A 20,297-nucleotide genomic window follows, 5' to 3' on the forward strand; every position below is an offset into this window, starting at 1 on the left:
ATTAATGTGGATTCCACATTTACAAAGAGCATGTTTCCCCCCCCTGACGCCGCCATTAGGAGCTTCTCAATTAGACGCCGAGCCAATCCTCAGACCGACTCCGTAAATCACCAACTCTCGGCTCGGCTTGAGCAATTTAACTGCTGCCACACTGGAGCAACAGACAATGAAAACTCAGACAACCAAACTCTTCCTGTGCCATCTGTCAAAAATGATAACACCCTTCCCCTAATGGCACCATTAGCGGGCTGTAAAGCGAGGTCTTCTATTCTTAAGCAGGACTCTCCATCGTCACCTCAACTACAGCACACAGATCGCCCTTTATTACCGCCCGTCTCCAGGAGATGATGTTATTTATTCTATAAATAATGAGATCATTTCTATACTTGAATCTTGGGGCTGTATATGAAAATTCATGCATATGCACAAAAGAAATCGTACCCTAATTTTGATCATGTTACAACTACAAATATCGGCGTATTTTTGGGAGACTTAATGTCAAATAAGTTATTTTCATATTTTATTACAAATAAAAATGTGAAACGTTTGATCTTTTTTTTTTTTTTTAACTTGCAGCAACCTAAATAAAATCCATTGCATGCTATTCGCTAAACACAGAAGCAAAGCATGTAGATGAGCAGGATGAAACCCCTTAAATCTCTAGAACTATAAAGGAATGGTTTAGATTAAAAATGGTGTTCATGTGCCAGAATGGCCTAATCAAAGTCCAAACTCCTAAATCCAATTTAAAATCCATGGAAGGTCTTCAAGCGATAAAGTCAAAACTCCCGACGTGCAAATCTAGTAGCGACGCACCACAGAAATACTTGATTCTGTTCATTTGCACCTTTTTCTTTTTCACTTTACAATTATGCGCGTTGGCGTATCACTTAATATCCCAACAAAATGCATTCAGATTTGATGATGACTACTTTTGCCAAATCTTAGAGAGCAGTAACACAGTACTCTAGTTTTATTTACACATCTCAAAAGCTTTAATGCTTGTTGGTATTGAAGTAGCTTCAATGTCTTAGCCTTTAAAAAAATAAAACCACAGGAAGCATTTGAAGCAATACTAAATGTACTGAAGGGCAAGTGCAATGACCCAAAGAGTAAGAGCTCGCTTTAATAAAAAAAAAAAATAAAAAAAAAAGAAGTGAGAGGGGGGGGTTGGATGTTCGCCTGTTGCATGGAGACGGCAATCCAGGTGATGCATCAGCCAATGGCAGGAAGCCAGAGACGGGCATCAAGGTTGGGGCAGCTGATGGATTGGGAGAGAAGCACTGGCGCTTGCCAAGCCGCCGAACGCGGTCGTAAATCACATGTTTACTGCCAAGTTGTGTGTCGCTGCGCTCTACGGCATTTCTTATGATGTCAGCAGCACATTATCATATTTAATCAGACCCCAGCAACTCACGTTAAAATAAATTAATAAAGAAAAAGGGAAAAAAGAAGAGTCCGTGGAGATTGAAGTGGCAAACATTCTCATCCATAAACATAATTGGCATCCAAAACATAAAAGAAAATGTGGATATTTATAGGCCAGTTTACAGAGTGGAGTTCATACTCTGAAAGCTCAGCTTGTTAAACAATAATATTTTATTTAATGTAATCCTTTTTAGACGGTGACACACGTGTTTCGCGACTCCCCCCCTTTCGTCCGACGGCAGCGGACGTAACCCGCTGTTAAAGCGTTTACATTACAGTAATACAGTTCATCACATGAAAGTCAGGCGCTGTGGAAGGGCATGGCGTTGACAAAGGCAGAATGCTCTGGATTTTTACCAACCAGGAATATTTACAGTTGCGACTGTTTATGGAGGATAAACATAATTGCGAGCAAGAAAAAGAAAAAAACAAAAAAAAAAAAAAAGATTTGCAGATCCTTCACAAGCAGTTTGTATTGCAAGGTTGAGCTATGACACACATTTTTATTTTACATTGATATGATTTCCATTTTGATTCAGGGGAATCATAATTGTTAAGAAAAAAAAAGAAGAAGCAAAAACTGGTCATATAATCTTAAGAAATGATTTAAAATAAGCTCACTCCTCCCCCTGACTATATTAGAAAACAGATCAAACAGTACCATCCTTGTACAAAAAGACAATAAATCAATTATAGTAATAAAAATAAGAGTATATTGTAAATATATATTCATATTTTTAATTTTCTAACTGTATTTACAAGAAGAGAGTGAATGAGGGGTGTTGCCATTTTTCTGGATTTGGTCCAAAAAGCAGAATTATGACCTTTAAAAGAAAGAAAAACAAAAAGCAGAAAAAAACCCAACTCTTGATCAGTCCATCCCATTCTCCTGACCGAACAGTGGAATGCCCAAAGTGAAGAGAAAAGTTGAGTCCATTTGTTTTCTGTGAAAAATCACCATTCGACATCACCAGCTGCAATCTGCAGTCCCATTGGTCCAACACAGTCTCCGAGCTCCTCTCTCGCAGAGGATTTAAAGTCACATTATTATTACTTTTAATATTTTTAGCTTCATCTCTGGGAATGTATGCGGGGTGGAAGGCGAAGTCCAACCCCATGAGGCAGGGAGCTGAGGAACTGTCTGTGTCTGTGAGCGAGTGTGAGGTGTCAACGTTTCTTAATGGCTGCCCCGTTGGAGTGGGGAGGGAATTTGGGTAGGCAGGGCTCCTCCGCTCCGGCGTCGTGAGAGAAAACAGAGTCCTCGCCGGAGGAGCAGGTGGAGCTCCGCGTCTCCGGGTAGCTGGGCGAATATTGGTCCAGAGGGACGGAGAGCTCCAGGTAAACCTAGGAGGAGCAACAAGACGGTGAAACATTGAGCAACTTCTCTTCCAACTAGGGATGCAAGTTATCGACTGATAACTGCGTTGATCTAAAGTTTGGTTGGTTGTAAATACCTGTATGCAGTCACACTGATAACAAATGTAAATTAAACATTATACACAAGTACACCTTTAGAGATCCTCAGGGAAAACGTGATTATGCATTCTTAACTCTTTGGTGCAGAAAACTGGTTAAAATCTGATCCATTAACTGTGTTTATATAACGACTTTAGGTGGAAATTGGACTGCACATGAAAACAAACCTTTATTAACCATTCAGACTAACAGACTACAAAAACTGTGTCAGATGTTATCCTGTGAAAGTAACTCAGAAATAGTCCAAATAGTTTGGATGTATTTTTGTACTTTATTTCCTTCTTACAAAAGGTTTCTGCCGTGTTCATGGTTTAGAGTAGGTATGGAAAGCCCATGTTTGACCTGTTTTGCTCTGGCATTTTGCACCCAAGTTTGTGATGCGTCGTATCCATCGAAAGAAAAAGATCTAAAACTTTAGACACCTCACAAACGAGATATTAATAAAAAATTCCAACATGGAAAAACCTCACAAAAACATTCAATTGTAGGAGAAAGACTTCCAGGATTCAAAATGCCACATGAATTAAAACAGGTTATCGCGAGGGAATGCAAAAGAAACAATTTCCCTCAAGTTCTCTAAGGGACTCCTTAGTCATCATGTCCTCGTCTTCGTAGCACATCAGTAATTTTTTTATTGAGAAGTTGACGCTACTCCATCATGCAGCTCGGCTGAATGAGCGCTATGACGATGATAACTTTAATTAGCTTGTGTTTATATTTCAGTTCAGAACCTCATAGTGCATTTTCCATCCCACACACCAGACTCTGGGCTGTTTCTCTTTCCCGTTCTGGTATGGCCCCACCATCTTTGTTTGTGTATTAACTGCCTCTGCTTAAGGATGACCAGCGGCGCCCTCTGCTGGTTAGTGGTTAAACTAACACTAAGAGAATACATAACCAAATTTTGTTAATCAATTGGAAGCAATTTTAATCCAATAAACTCTTAATCAACACTAAATCGTAAATCGATTAATTTTGTTTTCTAGAATCTGCTGCTTGCAGGGCAGGTCCAGACTCACCTGGTCGGACGTCATGGCCAGACTTCGATCTAGATCCTCCACCAGCTGTTTGAATGTGGGTCTCTGAGAAGGCACTGCATTCCAGCAGTCCCTCATCATCATGTACCTGCAAAGATCACAAGATCCAACAATCAAGCTCCCCGAACGTCAACCTCAGCTTCATTCTCCAAGATCAAATCTCACGTCGAAAGAATGTTAAACTGGTCAGAGTGGAGCTCATAAAGCAGACATTCGGTCTCCGAAGGTAGATGATATAACAACAAAACTGCACGGTATGTTCCAGCTGGAGCTCGCACCGTGCTAAGCATTTTTATTTTATCAGCCATCACACAAACATTAAGTGGGAACATTATAATGTTGCCAAGCACCTGGAATGTTTTTCTGCTATAAACCAACATGGGTAATATAAATATTAATGCCAACTGCTTGGACAGAGAACAAGGTGTGAGACTAAGCTAAGAGTCATACTGTCGGCACTTGTTTACTAGCCTGTTGGTAGCTTTTAATAATTATAATAATAATATTTTTGGAATGACCAGTCATTTTGAAGCATAAACACTGCTACATACATGATACCTTATAGAACTTGAAAGGTGTAAATACTTTAAGTTTTAGTCATGTTACAACCAAAATCTTCCCTGTATTTTAGCTGGGAGTTTGACAAATATAGGTCTTAAAAGAGTGGCATGCATTTATTTATTTTTTTAACCCTTTTATGCTGATGCCCTATAATAGAATCAGCTGGAACCAATTGCCTTTAAATTGGTAAATGGTGGATATTTAATCTCAGCATAAATCCAGGACCTCAAAGGTTTGTTTGTAGTGAACAAACTGCATTATGAAGACCATCCAGACAGAGTGGCGTGTATAACATGTTTACTAATATTATAACTAAGAAGCCAGGCAATGACAACAGTAATCAAAAAGCTGCCAATATGGGGGCACAGCAAACATGTGGGAAAAACAGGTGCTCTGGTCAGATTACATTAAAAATTAGACTCATTTGGAGGCAAAATCATAATTTTTAACAAACCAGCACTATGGTGAAACATGATGGTGGCAGAACAATGCTTTGGGGATTTTATTATTTATTTTTTTCATCTTTTAATCAGCAGGGACAGAAGAAACGGGTCAGAGTCGATAAGATGAATGATGCTAAATACGAAATTGTGGAAGCAAGCTCTTTAGAAGCAGCAAATGAATTAAGACGAAGGTGAAAACACGCCTAAACATGCAGGCCAGAGCTAAGATGGAGTGGTGTTTGTAAAAACATATTGATGTGTTAGCCTGGGCTTAAAGTCCAGACAGCAATACCACTGAGAACCTGTGGAAGGACCTGAAAACGTCTGGTTTAAAATATGTCAAGAAGCATGCATCACTTTTGCTTCCATCTCTAAGTTATGCACCACTTGTTTTTCTTGGTTCATCAGAATCCTAATATAGTGTATTGAAGATTGTGGTTAAAAATGTGAAAAACTTTAATGGTTTGGATGCCTTCAGGCAGCGTTTGGTTACGTCATCCCGATGTGTTGCTTTCAGAGAGTATGGAAAGGAAAGATCATTACTGTTTAAACTGTAAAACCCAACAAAACAGTGCAGCGTTGCTTCCTTACAGCTCATGAGTGCATGTCGAAGGCTTGTCCATTCGGTGACCTTCCTTCAGCAGCTTGAACAACTCCTCCACTGGTACACCAGGGTACGGAGAGCCTCCCAGGGTGAAGATCTCCCACAGCAGAACCCCAAACGACCAGCTGTAGAGAAAAACCAGAGAGAGGCGTGTTTTATTCTGACTGTATAGAGGTTTTATTCATACAAGGCGGAATCAGGGAAGTGAGAAGTGATACTCACACATCACTTTGGTGTGTGTATATCCGGTCAAACAGAGCCTCAGGAGCCATCCACTTCACCGGTAAACGACCCTACGGAAAAGGCGCAGATCTTGCTATGTTGTCTCAGAATGAAATTAAAATAATTACTTTCTTTTTTATTAAAACTTCGGCAAAACTCACATTGGTGGTCTTCTTATAGTAATCAATGTGGTGGATATCTCTTGCGAGACCGAAGTCGGCGATTTTCATCACATTGTCCTCAGTCACCAACACATTGCGAGCTGCCAGATCTCTGTGGATGCACTAAAAGCATAAAAACGGATCTTATTAACACTCAAATGACAGGATATTTATTAGATGTAGAAAGATTTAACGGTTAGAACATCACCATTTAAAGTAAGCTGCAAACTGTTACTGGCTACCTTTTTGGAGGCCAAATACTCCATGCCTCGAGCCACTTGGTACGCACAGGACACCAGGTCTTTGATGGACATGGTCTCCACTGGAACCTGGTCTGGATTGTAACAGTACTCCATCCCTGGAGGGCGCCGTGCTCGTAAGTACTCCCTAAGGTTACCCTTGGACGCATATTCAACTATAACATATAATGGACCTGGAAATAGAAACAATGCTTGTTGATATTTGTTTAATATATATATATATATATATACATATATATATATATATATATATATATACAGTATATATATACATACAAAAAAGTAAAAATAGAAATTAGCCAGTTACTGGTATCGGTGAACAACAAGGTTTTAAAACTTTTTATTTTTACTGTAGTCTGATAAAATACGTCATCATAGCGTTTCTGCGGTTTGAAATCCTTCTAATGAGACAGCAAAACGTGCCAGAAGGACCAGAGTTCTTCTGGGTGGCTGTTTCTAGTACAGAGTAATCCAATGGTTCTCACATCCCACCTGTGCTGAACAATAGCCGTTAGCTGGCTGAGAGAGCACGGTTAAACTTTTTCTTGCAAAAATGTGACTAACTGCTTTGATAAATCCAGCAAGAAATTATGGATTAGTCCCAAAATCTGGCTACAGTGATGAACTCAGACCTGGACCTTCAAAAACACATAAAGATGACTACAAAATCAGCCTTTTGTCAGCTGAAAAAGGATAATATTCTGCCCAACAAGCACTTGAAAATTCTCAGTCAAGTTTAAAACTCCAGCCAAGACTGCAACTGAAAAAAAAATAATAATAATAAAAAGCACTAACTGCTGACTGCAGAATGTGGAAGCACAAACATGTTCAATCAATTACTTTAATATATCGGAGCCAAATGTGAGTAGAACATAACCTGCAGCTGTTGCCAAAAGTCATGAATAGAATTGCGTCAGTATGGATTAGCAAACTGCAATTTACTGAAGGCTTTTAATTTGAAATGTGAGCAATGTCAGTTTTAGGGTCATTGAAGTTCAGGGTTTTTTCTTTTTTCTTTAAGCACGAGTAATTGTAGAGAAATGACAGCAGCCATAGCTTGATAGCTGAATCAAGCTGCGAGCTCGGAAGCTGGTGTCAGAATCATTTATACAAGCTTTTCTACACACTCCCCAATGAAAGGCTTACAGCAGCACCCTTGTCTGGGGGACAACCGTGTGTGTGTGTGTGTGTGTGTGTGTGTGTGTGTGTGTGTGTGTGTGTGTGCACCAAGCGGGTCAGGTTTGTATCAGCTCCCTGCTCGTCTCGTCTCCTACCATCCTGTGTGCAGGCTCCCAGCAGATTAATGATGTTCTTGTGCTTCCCGATGATCTTCATCATCTCCATCTCTGAAATCAGGTCTGACAGGTCTTTTTCTGTAGCATCAGCTGCACGGGGTGAAATGAAATATAAAAGAAGTCATGTTAGAGTAATTAGTATTCATTCTGCTGGTGACGAGGCAAAAGAAAGGCTTCCCGGTTATGACCTTGCTAGATATAAACACCATCACTGCAGCTGTTTAATAACAGAGTGCTGTTTGTTGTTTGTAGAACGCTCCTTGGGGAGAAGCACTTAAAGCACAAGACAATAAATGCTACTTTCCGTCCATCTTCACTTCTCTGTGGTGTTTAATGAACACCATTTTATATGAGATGGCAAGGGTTCTCATAAATCTTTATTCTGCTCTCCCAATTGCTCCATGGCAGGGATCCAGTTGTAGATCCTTCTCATCCCAATTTCTTTTTTTATGTCCCTGTAGTCCAGAGATCGCCCCTTTGTGCCCTTTTTTTTTTACACCCTAAAAACTTCCCTTTATGCAAGATATACATTACCCAACTCATTTTTGTAAATCTCAAAAACTACCAGAGAGCTCAGAAAGTTTACAGCAGATTAACTCTTTAGCTAAATTACTTACATTTCAACATTTTCACCGCAACCTTGGTCACACGGTTCGGCTTCTCCTTGTCCAGACCCAGAACTTCCCCCATCATCACCTGACCGAAGCAGCCTTCACCCAGCGGCTTCCCGAGAACAAGTCTGCGAAGAGGAGAGGCTTTCAAATGAAGGAATTTCAAATGAAGCAACAGCATTCAGCTGTTAAGTGAGTAAAGATTGTTTATACAGCACTTTTACAGGTAAAAACCACAAGGTGCTTCACAGAAGCTACAAAAATAAAAAGTTAACAAGCACTTTTAAAAATAAATTGCCTCAAGAAATAAACATGAAAGAGGCGCTAAAAACAAACCACACATGGAACAATGTAAAGCAAATAAGATGTTTGTAACTGAAAGCCTATGAAAACAAATTCTATTCAATTTAACAATACTATATTTATCCCAAGTGGAAATTAAATGTTGTGGTAACTCATATCAAAGTATCTGTTATCTCTGGTAGCAGTAGGTCTTTCAAAGAGTCTGTAGAAGCTTCTGACTGAAGATACTGTTGCTGTATTTCAGTCTCATGACATGTTAACAGCAGAAATGATATTACACAGTAACTTCCCCTGGATGATGCCATCAGCACTGCTAATCCACCTTGTTTGCTCTTGCCGCAACTCTTTAAATCCCTGTCTGGCTGTTTGGCTAGGAAACAGGACAAAAAGATGATGAAGTTGTGGATATGATCTTTGTTACTATTGAAGAGATGGTTTGAACTTCCTCCTTCTTTCTGCTATTTAGTTCTGCTCTGCAACAAAGTCTCTTTTCCGACTCTCCTGGGATTTTGGGCTGTGGTTCAGGTATTATTTGAGCTTTTGAGATGCTAATCAGCTGCTCCCAGTTGAAAAATAAATACCTTGTTGCCACAGCTACATATCATAACTGTAAGAAACTAAGAGAGAAAAAAGAAAAGAAGAAAAAACTGAGAGCAAAAATCATTCCAGTTACGAAGGGAATAATTTTCCAAACATGCAATGTCTCAAAAATAAAGAGCTAATCCAACATGCTGACACCTTGAGAGACGCAATTCCAGAACTGCAAATTTCTAGAAATTGGTTTTAGATGCTGTTTAAAAGAAAAAGTCTAAAAGTTCCAAGACAATACAAAAGTGGAGAAAGGATAACAGAATCAGGCTAGACTTGTTTCCTCTGGTCTAAACAAGCTTTGACCAGATGATCTCAGAAAACATGAGAATATGTCAAGATTTAAGAGGCTATAACTGCTGTAAAATTTTTCTCTGTCTTCTGTTTGCTGAGAGTTATTTTAACCTGACTGGAGACAGTAAATCTCCTTATTCAAACATGTACAATTTCTGTCGGAGCTCCCCGGGCATGAAAGCGCGGCCGACAATCTCCAGCTCAGTTGGCGAGACGACGGATTCAACAATGGTTAGAACATGTGCAGCAGGTAGCGTCAACGACTACGCTGAGCACCAACCAGACAGACAGGAGCCACCACAAATTCAAAGCAGAACGAAGACCTACTTGTCTCTGGGGATCTCCCAGCGTGGATCCTGTGGTAGCTCATATTCAGATACTCCTGTCAGCATCGGAGTGCCACTGGAGGAGAGGCGGGAGGGACGAACCAACATCACTCCAGAGTGGATAGAGGAGCTCGAGTCCACAGACACCTAAGGGAAAGAAGGGGGACATTACTCCTCTCAAAGTGGAACACACACAGATATGAGCAATTAACCCCTGGTGCAATTACTGCAACAAAAAAGAAAAATAAATAAATGGAAAAGTCTCAGCAGTCTTCCTATACGTACCTGATGTAAGACCTATAACGCATATAAAGAGTCAATGCGTTTGGAAATGTGTGATTTCGCTAAACATAATGAATGAAAGCTTTGAGTTTATAAGACAGAATGAGCCACCGCCAGAAGGAAAGATGAAGGAGTATAAATATGGCAAACCCCCTATCTACTTTCTGTTACCTGTCTGCGCAGAGGAATGCTTTTGGCCAGCTTGTGGACAGCCAGCTGACTGTTGAAGTCGCTCTTCTTTGAGGAGGCCCGAATCTTGAGGATGATCACGATGGTGATCATGATGGCGATTAGAAAGAAGCCCACACAGTAGATCACCACCTCCAAGTAGGTGTTGCTGGACGGGGGGTACGGTGTGACAGCTAGATGTGCAGCGGCGTGACAGAGGAGCGGGGAGAAGCAGGGTAAGCTGTCATGAATCAGCTAAAGGTACAAATCAGGACAGAATGAGCTCACAGCAAGGAACGACCAATGCTGTTACACACGTATATACAAAAATAATAATAAATCAGCAATGTCGTACAATGTTTAAAAGTCAGACTCTTTGAACTGTATGGGACAGAAATTCAGCACATTTCACTCTTTCCAATCAAACTGAAGTCTTATTCTTCAGATGTTCTGACAGCTTAGAAAATAGAAAAGCAATTGTTTTGATTTTGCAAAAACATTCATGCCTCTTTTTCACACATTTTCTCAAACAATAAACTTCAACACAAAATAGAACATATTTGTGAAGTGGAAGGAAAAGGATGCCAGGTTCTCAAAAATGTTTTACAGATAAAGACCTGTAAAGTGTGACACGGTAAATGTGTATCCTTAGCATGACACGATTATTTCCAATATCCATCGTTGTAATGGCGTTTTTTAAATTTTTAAATTTTTGGTTATTTCATTCAGTTGCAGTTTAAAATGAACATGTCAATATTAACTAAAGGAGTAGTTGGAGAATAATAATAAAAAAAGATCAGGATGATGATTTAGTTTGTTTTCCAAAACAAATCAAGCCAAAGTTGGCTCTCATCTGACCAAAGCAAACTTCTCCATATTTTTACATGGCTTGTGACAAACAGCAAAAATGACCTTTGATACAACAACAAAAGAAAAAAAAAAAAAGGATAAATATCTGATATGTGAAGTGTTAAGATAAAAAAGGTTGGAAAATAGTTTTATAAATTAACTTTGATGGTGATGTTTAAGCTGGATGCATATTGGGAACAAATTACATGCGCGAGGGCTGGATTAACTAATTAATTTAACACTAATTAACACTGCACTTTGTATTGGTTTTAATCACACAAAGTAACCAGGTGAACTCCACAGAAGCGTACACATGAAGTTCAGTTGCTTCTTGATTTACTGAGGCCATTTGTCCATGAATGCTTACAGTTCCAAGGATCTGACTTTTAAGCACGTTCATTACATTATAAACAATTATGTTTACTTTATAGTCCACGTCTCATTTTACATATAATTCAACAAGCATTGTGAGGTTTGTGCTCAGCTTCAATTAAATGACATTCAATTGATTCTCATGCTTCAATCTTAAATGAGTTGTGTGTTGGTTCTGGTAACTCAATGCTCATCACACAATACGTTAAAAATAAATTACAGAAAAACTGTATTTAGATAAAAAAATAAACCCATCAAATTCAGATCTTGTTTTTTTCCTCCCACTTGATAAAAGCACCAACATTTATTCATACCAGTAGAAAGGGTGTAATAGGTTGCACTTTTCATCAAACAAAACAAACAAACAAACAGTAATAATTTAGTTTGAGAAGCAGTCACAAATTTGGAGCGGTTGCGAAAACAGTTTTTCTTTATGTTTTGTTCTACCGATGAAACTCTTAAATAAACTCTTAAAAATGAAATAAGATTTTGTGGAATAATACATTTCAGTTATTGTTATTTCAGTCTGTTGTAAAGCGCAATTATTTTGAGGTCACAGTCATTAGGAATGGAAGGGGTTAAAAACTTAGGCCTATTTTTCGGTTGTTGTTCATTAGGGATTTGCTTTTGCAGCTAAGCGCTTGCTACCAGGTCGAGATCTGGATAACATTGTAGCCGCAGTAAAAGCCAAACCTAAAGCATTGGGAGGCAGGATTTACATACAGTAATTAAAGTAACTCTGAGTCATATATTCAAAACCACTTGTGAAAGGACACCAAGAGGAATCGCAAAAACTTAGTATTTTTGCTCTGATAATAAGCAATTAAAAAACCAAAGGTTAAACTATGGTGTGGCTTGTGGTTTTCACAACGGCCCTGCTGTAAGTTAACCGTCTGGTTATAGTTTGTCAGTTTTAAAGACAATTGAATTGTAGGTTATGTTAATAAAAGTAGGCCAAAACAGGGTGTGTTTTTTTTCTCATATTGCAGCATCTGGAAACAGAAGTTTGATCCAATAAATAAAATAAATCACTTGCGTTGAATTAAATCTCAAACCATTAACTACACATGGAGCAGCCTGATGCAAATATCTATGCATCAGCAACTAAAACTATCCTATGAAAGTTATTAGAATCCTGTTTGCAAAACTCTTGCAATCAAAACTGTCTGTGTATTCCAAATTATGAGAACAGCATCAACTCACTCTTGTGGCCTCACCGTCTCTGGAATCATAGGCCAAATTCAGTTTCTCTTGAAGGAATGAATTCAAACCACCGGCAAAAGAAACTTTTCACACAACTGACCACTGACAAATTCTCAGACTTGATTAGAAATTAGTAACAAAATAGCTAAACTTTACAGTGTTATTACTGAGAAAATGAATATATTGAATAATAAAATGGGAATAAAAATCAGATTAATGAGCGGACGAGGAAACGGCAGGTCTCCACAGGAAGACGTCTGAAGAGACATTCATGTCTCTATGGGAATGCAGAAATGTGGGTTACGCAGATCGCTTTCTAGAAGTTCTCCAGTGAACACTTTGAACGTTTGAAACAAATCTTCTTCCTGGCCAGCAGGTTAGAAGAAAAAGGTTCAGAGCTCTTGTGCCTCCACTGGGTTAGTGTCAAAGGGGTAATGGCGATGCATTAAATGACGGTTCTGCCTTATGTAGACTTCTGCGTCGGCAAGAAAGTGACATCTTACTATAAATGCGTTCATATAGTCCACTGGGAAAATTGTAATCCATCACTATACTATATATATATATTCTAGCATGACAAACTTGGAAAAACGTGACACCAAATCCCTAAACTGAACTATGAATTTTGTGAAGCGTCCCAATTCTAATAGTCATAACTACAAAAACGCATTGTTCTTTCTTTATTTCCAATTTAACATTAAAAAACTATAGATCCACAAAGAAGTTAAAGCGTGACAAGAACTTATCGATCTTCAGCTTGATCAGCCCTGACCGCTTACTGAAAACTCAAAAATTTGATGTTTTCCAAACAATGAACACTCTATAACTAGACGCCACATGGTCCTTTAGTTTTCATTGGGGCTGAAATGATTAATCGTATAAAAGGACACAATCAGAGAAGCAATTAACCCAAAAAAGTACAAAAGATGTATACATTTTGCATTTAAAATAGAAAAAAATCCTTTGTCTGTAAATATTTTCTACCCAGAACTGAAGTATTTTTGAGTTTTGTACAATAAATAACAAAAAAAGCTACTCTGTTAACCCAAAATATAAACAGATTAGTATAGATGTTAAGTAAAGTAGAAAGGCTGAACTTTTCCCATTTTGATGTTGGAAGATTTTTTTAAGCTGCAGATGCATACTTTGCTACAAATGATCAAGTATACACTAGATTAGTGTTATTGCATTTTGGTAATGTTCATTCTCTTAGAGGAAATTGTTTACTTGCACCTTTTAATGCAATGTGTAATATTGTAAAAAAAAAAAAAAGGCTCAAGTGGTTAAATAAACATCTGCAGGATGTGCCATTTTTTAAATTCAGTTAATCAATAGAACAATCAATTACTAAAATAATCAGTTGTGGTCCTAGTTTTCATCATCTGTAATGGAAGATGTTTAATTTTGGAAATGTTGGAAGTTTTCTGTTTTATCTAAGAGGTAAGGTCAGGTCATTTTCAAGGAAACACACATACTATCTTGGTAGTGACGGGTTTGTGGACTATGCTAATTGTGAATACAAATTTCTTAAAATTGTTTAAAATATTAAATCTGCAATAATGTTGTTTTCATTTGAATCGGAAAAACCTTTATTTACAACTACTTTCACATGCCAACAGCAGGAAGGACAGAAAAACAGCTTGAACGCTGTTCTTTAATCTTTTCATCTTAGTTCTAACAGAGGTGTTGTCTTCTGTAAAGGACAGATTACCGCTACTTTTGCAGTGTAATGACCACATGTTGAGATGTGCAACTCAAACAAAATATACTGTCTGAAGTGCAACCATTACACCCCTAACCAACACCAGCAACACAAATGAGTTACACCTGTGAGAAGGCTGACTGACAAGCAGCTTGATAATTGGAGGAGGGCCCATTCCAACATCCTGAGGAATGAGACGCATCCTTTGCAGCGAGCCAATTATCAAAGCCAGCCACTGTGCTCACAGCAGGAAATGACATCAGCAATACATGTCATTTGAAGCGCTTGTCAAGGAAAATCAGCCTGATACAAATTTCAATGCAAACACCCGTTAAGTAGCAGAAAGAAAGAGAGTTCAAAGTGAAATCTGACCAAACAACCCCTACTATAAACTATTAAATGTAATTCTAGGTGACATCTCACCCTTTAACAGTATTGCTACTTTCTCAACAGCTCTTGGGCTGTTTGGCATTTGCAGATTTCCCCCAAACAGAAGAGACAGCAGAGCATGCCTCTCGTGCTCTGCCCCATCTTAAGAGTTAAGATGGAGCTGGAGTCATGCTGAGCTCAAAGGGAGGCTCCGGCTTCCAAACACATTTGTCACTGGAATCGTCGTCAGACAAGACTCGATTCAGGCAAACGTGGAGGAGGACAGCCAGGCTTGAGATGGAAACATTTTTAAATGATTTTTAAAAAGAGTGTAAGAAAGAGAGAGACAGAACCACTGATACCTTCCAAGACTGTCAACCATGCTGAGTTATGAGAGAACCCGATAGAATTGCCCGCCAAGCACGTATACTCCCCAGCGTCATCAAAAGAGACATTTCTCAGTTGAAGGACTTCCATTTCCTTGTCCGTGGTGTTAACGCCAGCAGTCTAGAAAATAAAGGAAGTAGACCCAGCAAGGCCCAAGAGGGGAGAAGGGACCATGAGTTTAGGATTCTGAAGGGAAAAAAAAAATAGAGGAGAGGAGTGTACTCCTCCTCAACACAAGACCATCTACCAGAAAGGTGACACACCCAGAGACCCAACAGGGGGCTCTGTCAGGAAGAGCCCTCCAGTATCTGTTAGTGGAAAAAGGTTGTTAGGCTGAGTCTGCACTGTTGAACCTCGCTTTGGGCCACACCATCACCACTTAAAATACCTTCGTCTCATCTCTGCATGCAAGAGATGGGCATGGAAGACTCCGCAGCAGAACAGGGCGCACTTAGGACTCAAAACAGACAATTGGGAGGTATGGAAGCAGATAAGCAAAGGGTCACAATTAGAGGAGGAAAAAAACGAGAGAGGGAGAGACGGAGAAAGAAAGAGAGAAAAAGTTTGTGAGCCGTGTAAAGAGGACTTTGAAGGACAAGGGAGCAGGAGTAATAGAAGAAGGCAGGGGAGGCCTTATTAGGAGGGCACCGAACAGGCATGAGGCAGAAATGAGAGTGGGTCCGACATCAACCTGAGACTAAACACTTTCAACTGTTCTGCTGGGAATTTTCCATAGCGTCATTTACAGTCAGGATCACTGAGGAGAGAGGGAGGGCGGGCAGAACGGATGGAGGGAGGAGAGAAACAGCTGAGCTTGTCTCAGGTTCTAAGTTTTTCCAGGTGGTCCTAGAGACGCCTCCTGTGTGCTGTCCCTGCGCTGCTGCGTGGTGGTTACCTGAGGGGTCATATTTGATGACAGTCAGCCATGCCGACTGATTGGCCTCTCCTATATAATTGGACACTTTACATATATACTCTCCGCCCTCCTCCTCAGTCACATTGTAGAGGGTGAGCATCTGAGCGTCCGAGCTATTGACCCCCGAATGCTAGAAACAAAAACATGTCAGGTGCAGCACAAGTAAACAAAAACTGTAAACAATACTGACCGCTGGATAGCGTAACAAGAATCATTTCAGACGCAAGCCAATCAAACAAATACTCATTTCATAGGCAATTCTGGGATCACCCTTAAACAGTATTGTTAAATACTGATGAAGAATCGTCCACAGGGTTCCTACACATTGTTCAAAGTCATAGTTCAATACTTTCACTGCAAAAACACAATCTTTCCAAGTATTTTTGGTCTACTTTCTAGTTCAAATAACTTAGTACTTCATTTCAAGGTTACTAAGATATTTGAATAAGAAACCAAATCAAAAATTCTTAGTAAGATTTTGTATTTTTGCCGTGTTTCCAGACAGTTCATTCCCTTCAAGCCTATTTTGACACTTTAGAAAAACAAACTTTACTACAGGACTCTTCCACAAAAAAACACATGGTCCATATCGCTACAGCGTGAGGACGTAGCTGGAGGAAAAGACAGACAGACAACTAGAAAAATTGATAGACACAAATGGATGGACAGACAAAAGAATGGGCAGAATAATACATTTTGAGCAAATGGATGGATAGCTCTACAAACAGATGGAAAAATAGATCAACAGATAGATGGAAAAAATAATGGATTAACTGATGACTTTTAGATAATGGGGGGGCAAAAGAAGTCTGGAAATGCTAACATTTTTTGATAATTAGTTTTTTCTTTCTCCAAGCTCGTCTATACTTTAAAAATAGTCCGATTTCATACTTTCAGAAATGGCATAGGAACCCTGTATCCATCATACAAAACTACAAAATATTTTTATGGAAGAAAAGCCTACTTGGCTCCTACCTTCAGGATACGAACATAGGGCAAACCATCAGGTCCAACACGGCTTCCATTGACCTCGATGTGTTTCAGCCACTGAATATGAGGCTGGGGGTCGCTGAACACTTTGCACTCGAACTCCACATTGGTGCCCACCACTGCGGTGCGATTGGCTGGCAAGCCGGCCTGCAGGATCGGCCTGTGGGGAGAGCGTTCTGCGACACGGCAGAGGGGCAAAGAAATCTTTGTCAAAAGTTTTGACTTTTGGCGCACAGTGAGGCACAGACAGTCAACCTTAAAGGAAAATAAATGTTTATGTAAAATACACACGGCTGACTGATTACCAAATACGAGATAAATAAAAATCACACAGAAGTAGATACAGTAAAGTAGATAAATAACCTAATGCTGGTTTTTAAAAACATTTTACAAATGAAAAAACAGAAAAGTGTGGCATGCATATGTACTCCAGCAAACTATTGTGAGAAACTTGTGAAAGGATATCCTCAACATCTGACGCACCTCATACATTAAAAGAGATACTCAAATGTATATAAACTGTTGAATTTGAGGAAAGTTACAAAAATCACCTCTAAAAAATTTTCTCGCCAAGTTTTCTGGCATTTAGCAAATAGAAATAATTTTGGCAATTCTAATTAAGCTAAAACAAGAAAAGTTTGGTCGGATTTAACTTCAAACAGTGAAAAAAAACAACTTATGTCTTTTTATTTGGTGTATGTAAAAATCTGGTTTCAACTGTAACCTGCCCACCAGATCACATCTGCACATGCACAGTTAATAATAGTCACTCCATCGTTGCCTACTCAGCGACTTTGATATTTAGCGAACAAAAAAAAAAAGAAAAGATTTCTAATTGGGCAAAAAACTGCAATCAGTGCAACCTAATATTTATGTGTCAAAGTCTAGACCTACCGTCAATGAGGAATCTCTAACAAGACTTGAAAATATTCAAAGATGTTTCCTACACAATCTGACTGAGTTTGAGTAATTTATATATAGACCTAACATGAAATAATTTAAGTTGTGGATTTAGTTAAAAGTAGTTCTGAGAAGTACTAACAAATTTCAGCAAATATATACCACATAGTTAATTTTAATAAGTGTTACCACATAAAATCTGAATAAAAGGTTTTTAATGTGACAAAACAGAAACAAAAACATCAAGGAGTTTGAATACAGTAAAAAAAAATTTTTATTACACGCATTTAAAATTCCCAGACTGCTTGCAAAGATTGCGTCTAAGGACACCAATGTAAAATGAAGCTCTCTTGTGGCTCCACTTCAATAAAAAAAAATGACTAAGGTAAACACACAAGTAAAGAAACCGGACGGATGTCAACAGTGCAGGCCTCTGTGACAGAGACGTACTCTGGTACTTAGTAACCTCTTGTGACTGTACTTTCTCCATACCGAACCAATCCAAGAGCTCATCAGGCTCTAAGCTTCTACTTAAGCTGGAAGGGGAGATTTGGGAGGAGGGGAGCCCAGGAGACGGCAACAACGGAGGAAGTGGGACTGATTTATAAGGCGAGTGGTGTAAGAGCGAGTCAGAGAGCAGGCCCATAAGGAGTAATCACTTCTCTGCTCTACCCGCATCCATCACTCAACACGTAAACACGACTGCAGTTTATCAAAACTGCGACTGCGTCTCTGTGCTGTCCGGAGCACGCTTGATAGGCTAATCGATTTATAGAACAGGAGCAACAGGAGTGGTAAATCAAAGATTAAGATATTACCGACTACATCCAGCTGATAGGTATGATTGATGCTGCCATACTGGTTTTCCACCACACAGGTATAGTTTCCTTTATCAGATGGTACGACCGACTCCATGATGATGGTCCATACATGGTCCCGTAGCTGAAAGAAAGGGAAAAGAAATATTCAACTGATTACTATTTAAAAATACTTTAAAATAACAAAGATGCCTTACTCAAGACAGTACTAAATGTTTAAAAATGTTCAGATTCATGTCCTAAACAACCAAAAAAGAAAAAAAAAAACCCACAAAAAACAGGAAATTTGTACGTCTTTATATGCGTGTGCCCCAACCTGTCTTATTAGCACCAACTGATGTCTGGCTCCTTTTTCCAGGACATGTTATAATTTTTCTTCCATAAATCTGCCAAGACCGGTAGTGTGTGATTAGCCAGCAAACCTCTAAGGCAATGGTGACATCAAACTTCCATATACACAGACTGAGCCATACAGTCTCCCTCATTTAGCTAAGAAATGCGATGAAGGAGTCCAGCTGCCTGCTGCCAGATGTGTTGTGCTTGGCTTCATATACATGTGGTCTAAATTATTCCATCACTCCTGCACGTCTCCATGCAGACGATATGAACAATAGGAGCAATGCCATAAAAGTGAGAGAGTGGGACGAATGGCAGACGTCCTTTGGTTGTTTATGCAGACCTTTGCACCATAACCCAAAGTGCAAAACAACAACAAGAAAAAAGGAGGTGAAGCAGCCAGGTGGTTCAGTACGCTGGCCAGCTCGTTCAAGAGTTTAGGGGGAGCAATCTAAGATGAAACTTCTAAATATGTCCCAGCTGGAAATGGAGATTTCTGGGGAAGCAGGGAAGCGAGGCCCCAGACTGGATTAGCCCTCACCATGACAGGAGATGGTGATGATTACTTCTTACACTGTGAACACGCAGTCTACACCTGTGCATGAACAACTACTTTATGTAGTTCTTTCCTAAAAGATATTACAACAAAGTGGGTTTTTTCCATTATCATGTTAGAAATATCTTTTTTTATAGCAGTTTTCACTTTTAATGCTCTTAACACAAAACAGCCACTGATGTCAGCAGATTGTGGTCATAAATAGTTTTAAAAATAAAATCAGCCCATGTTTGTTTTAGCTCAAAATAAATAGTGGCTTGTTTTTTTCCTTTGTGTCTGAGCTAAATGACCTACCTGTTATGTAGCAGTATCTTAACCTCCTTTTTTACCCATCACATGTGCAGTATTAGCACAAGCTTGAAGATGTTAAACGATGTGAAAAGATAAAAAAAATAACTGTAGGCGGACATATAGAGTTTGATTTGTGTAACAGAATTTGTCATCTGAAAAATGTTTTGACAACTGACTTGTTTAGAGCATTTTACCCTCATAAGTGAAACATGCGCTACATATGTGTAACAAAACAAACAACTTCTGTTTTCATAAAGTCAGTGTATGACTCTCTTAAAAAGAAGTCTCTTCTAGTGACATTTATTCATAGAAATGTGCCTGTGGGCATCAGAGTAATGATGTTAATCTTAAAAAGAGAATTTTTGTCATAAATTGTATATCTCCTTCGGTAACGTCCAAGGAAGACGAGGAAAAGACAACTCCATTTGTAGTTGTTTTCTTCCTTATGTAGAAACACGAAAATTAATACAACTATTCCTAAACAACAAGCTCAAAAGCAACAAAAAACACTGGTTAAATAAAACTAAATATATGCAAATAAAGGCTCAA

General features: G+C 39.0%; 1 protein-coding gene across 6 annotated transcripts in view; it reads right to left on the minus strand.

Annotated features, from left to right (window-relative positions):
• Positions 1 to 1,576: 1,576 nt before the first annotated feature.
• The window catches only part of fgfr1a (fibroblast growth factor receptor 1a), a 33,375-nt gene continuing 14,654 nt past the window's right edge, over positions 1,577 to 20,297 (minus strand). For 3 of the 6 annotated variants that reach the window (XM_028033034.1, XM_028033033.1, XM_028033031.1), the window contains 13 exons: positions 18,566 to 18,689; positions 16,833 to 17,023; positions 15,837 to 15,987; positions 10,057 to 10,253; positions 9,611 to 9,756; positions 8,105 to 8,226; positions 7,467 to 7,577; positions 6,175 to 6,365; positions 5,933 to 6,055; positions 5,772 to 5,842; positions 5,537 to 5,674; positions 3,924 to 4,029; positions 1,577 to 2,772 (listed from right to left, as the gene is read on the minus strand). In XM_028033034.1, coding sequence (XP_027888835.1) covers positions 2,596 to 2,772; positions 3,924 to 4,029; positions 5,537 to 5,674; positions 5,772 to 5,842; positions 5,933 to 6,055; positions 6,175 to 6,365; positions 7,467 to 7,577; positions 8,105 to 8,226; positions 9,611 to 9,756; positions 10,057 to 10,253; positions 15,837 to 15,987; positions 16,833 to 17,023; positions 18,566 to 18,689 — 1,848 coding nt within the window. In that variant the 3' untranslated portion in view covers positions 1,577 to 2,595. Of the gene's footprint in view, positions 2,773 to 3,923; positions 4,030 to 5,536; positions 5,675 to 5,771; positions 5,843 to 5,932; positions 6,056 to 6,174; positions 6,366 to 7,466; positions 7,578 to 8,104; positions 8,227 to 9,610; positions 9,757 to 10,056; positions 10,254 to 14,916; positions 15,062 to 15,836; positions 15,988 to 16,832; positions 17,024 to 18,565; positions 18,690 to 20,297 lie in introns of all 6 variants that reach the window. The other 3 variants (XM_028033036.1, XM_028033037.1, XM_028033035.1) reach the window with 3 other exon arrangements.

The sequence above is a fragment of the Xiphophorus couchianus genome, chromosome 12, assembly GCF_001444195.1.
Source record: "Xiphophorus couchianus chromosome 12, X_couchianus-1.0, whole genome shotgun sequence".
NCBI classification, from domain to species: domain Eukaryota; kingdom Metazoa; phylum Chordata; class Actinopteri; order Cyprinodontiformes; family Poeciliidae; genus Xiphophorus; species Xiphophorus couchianus.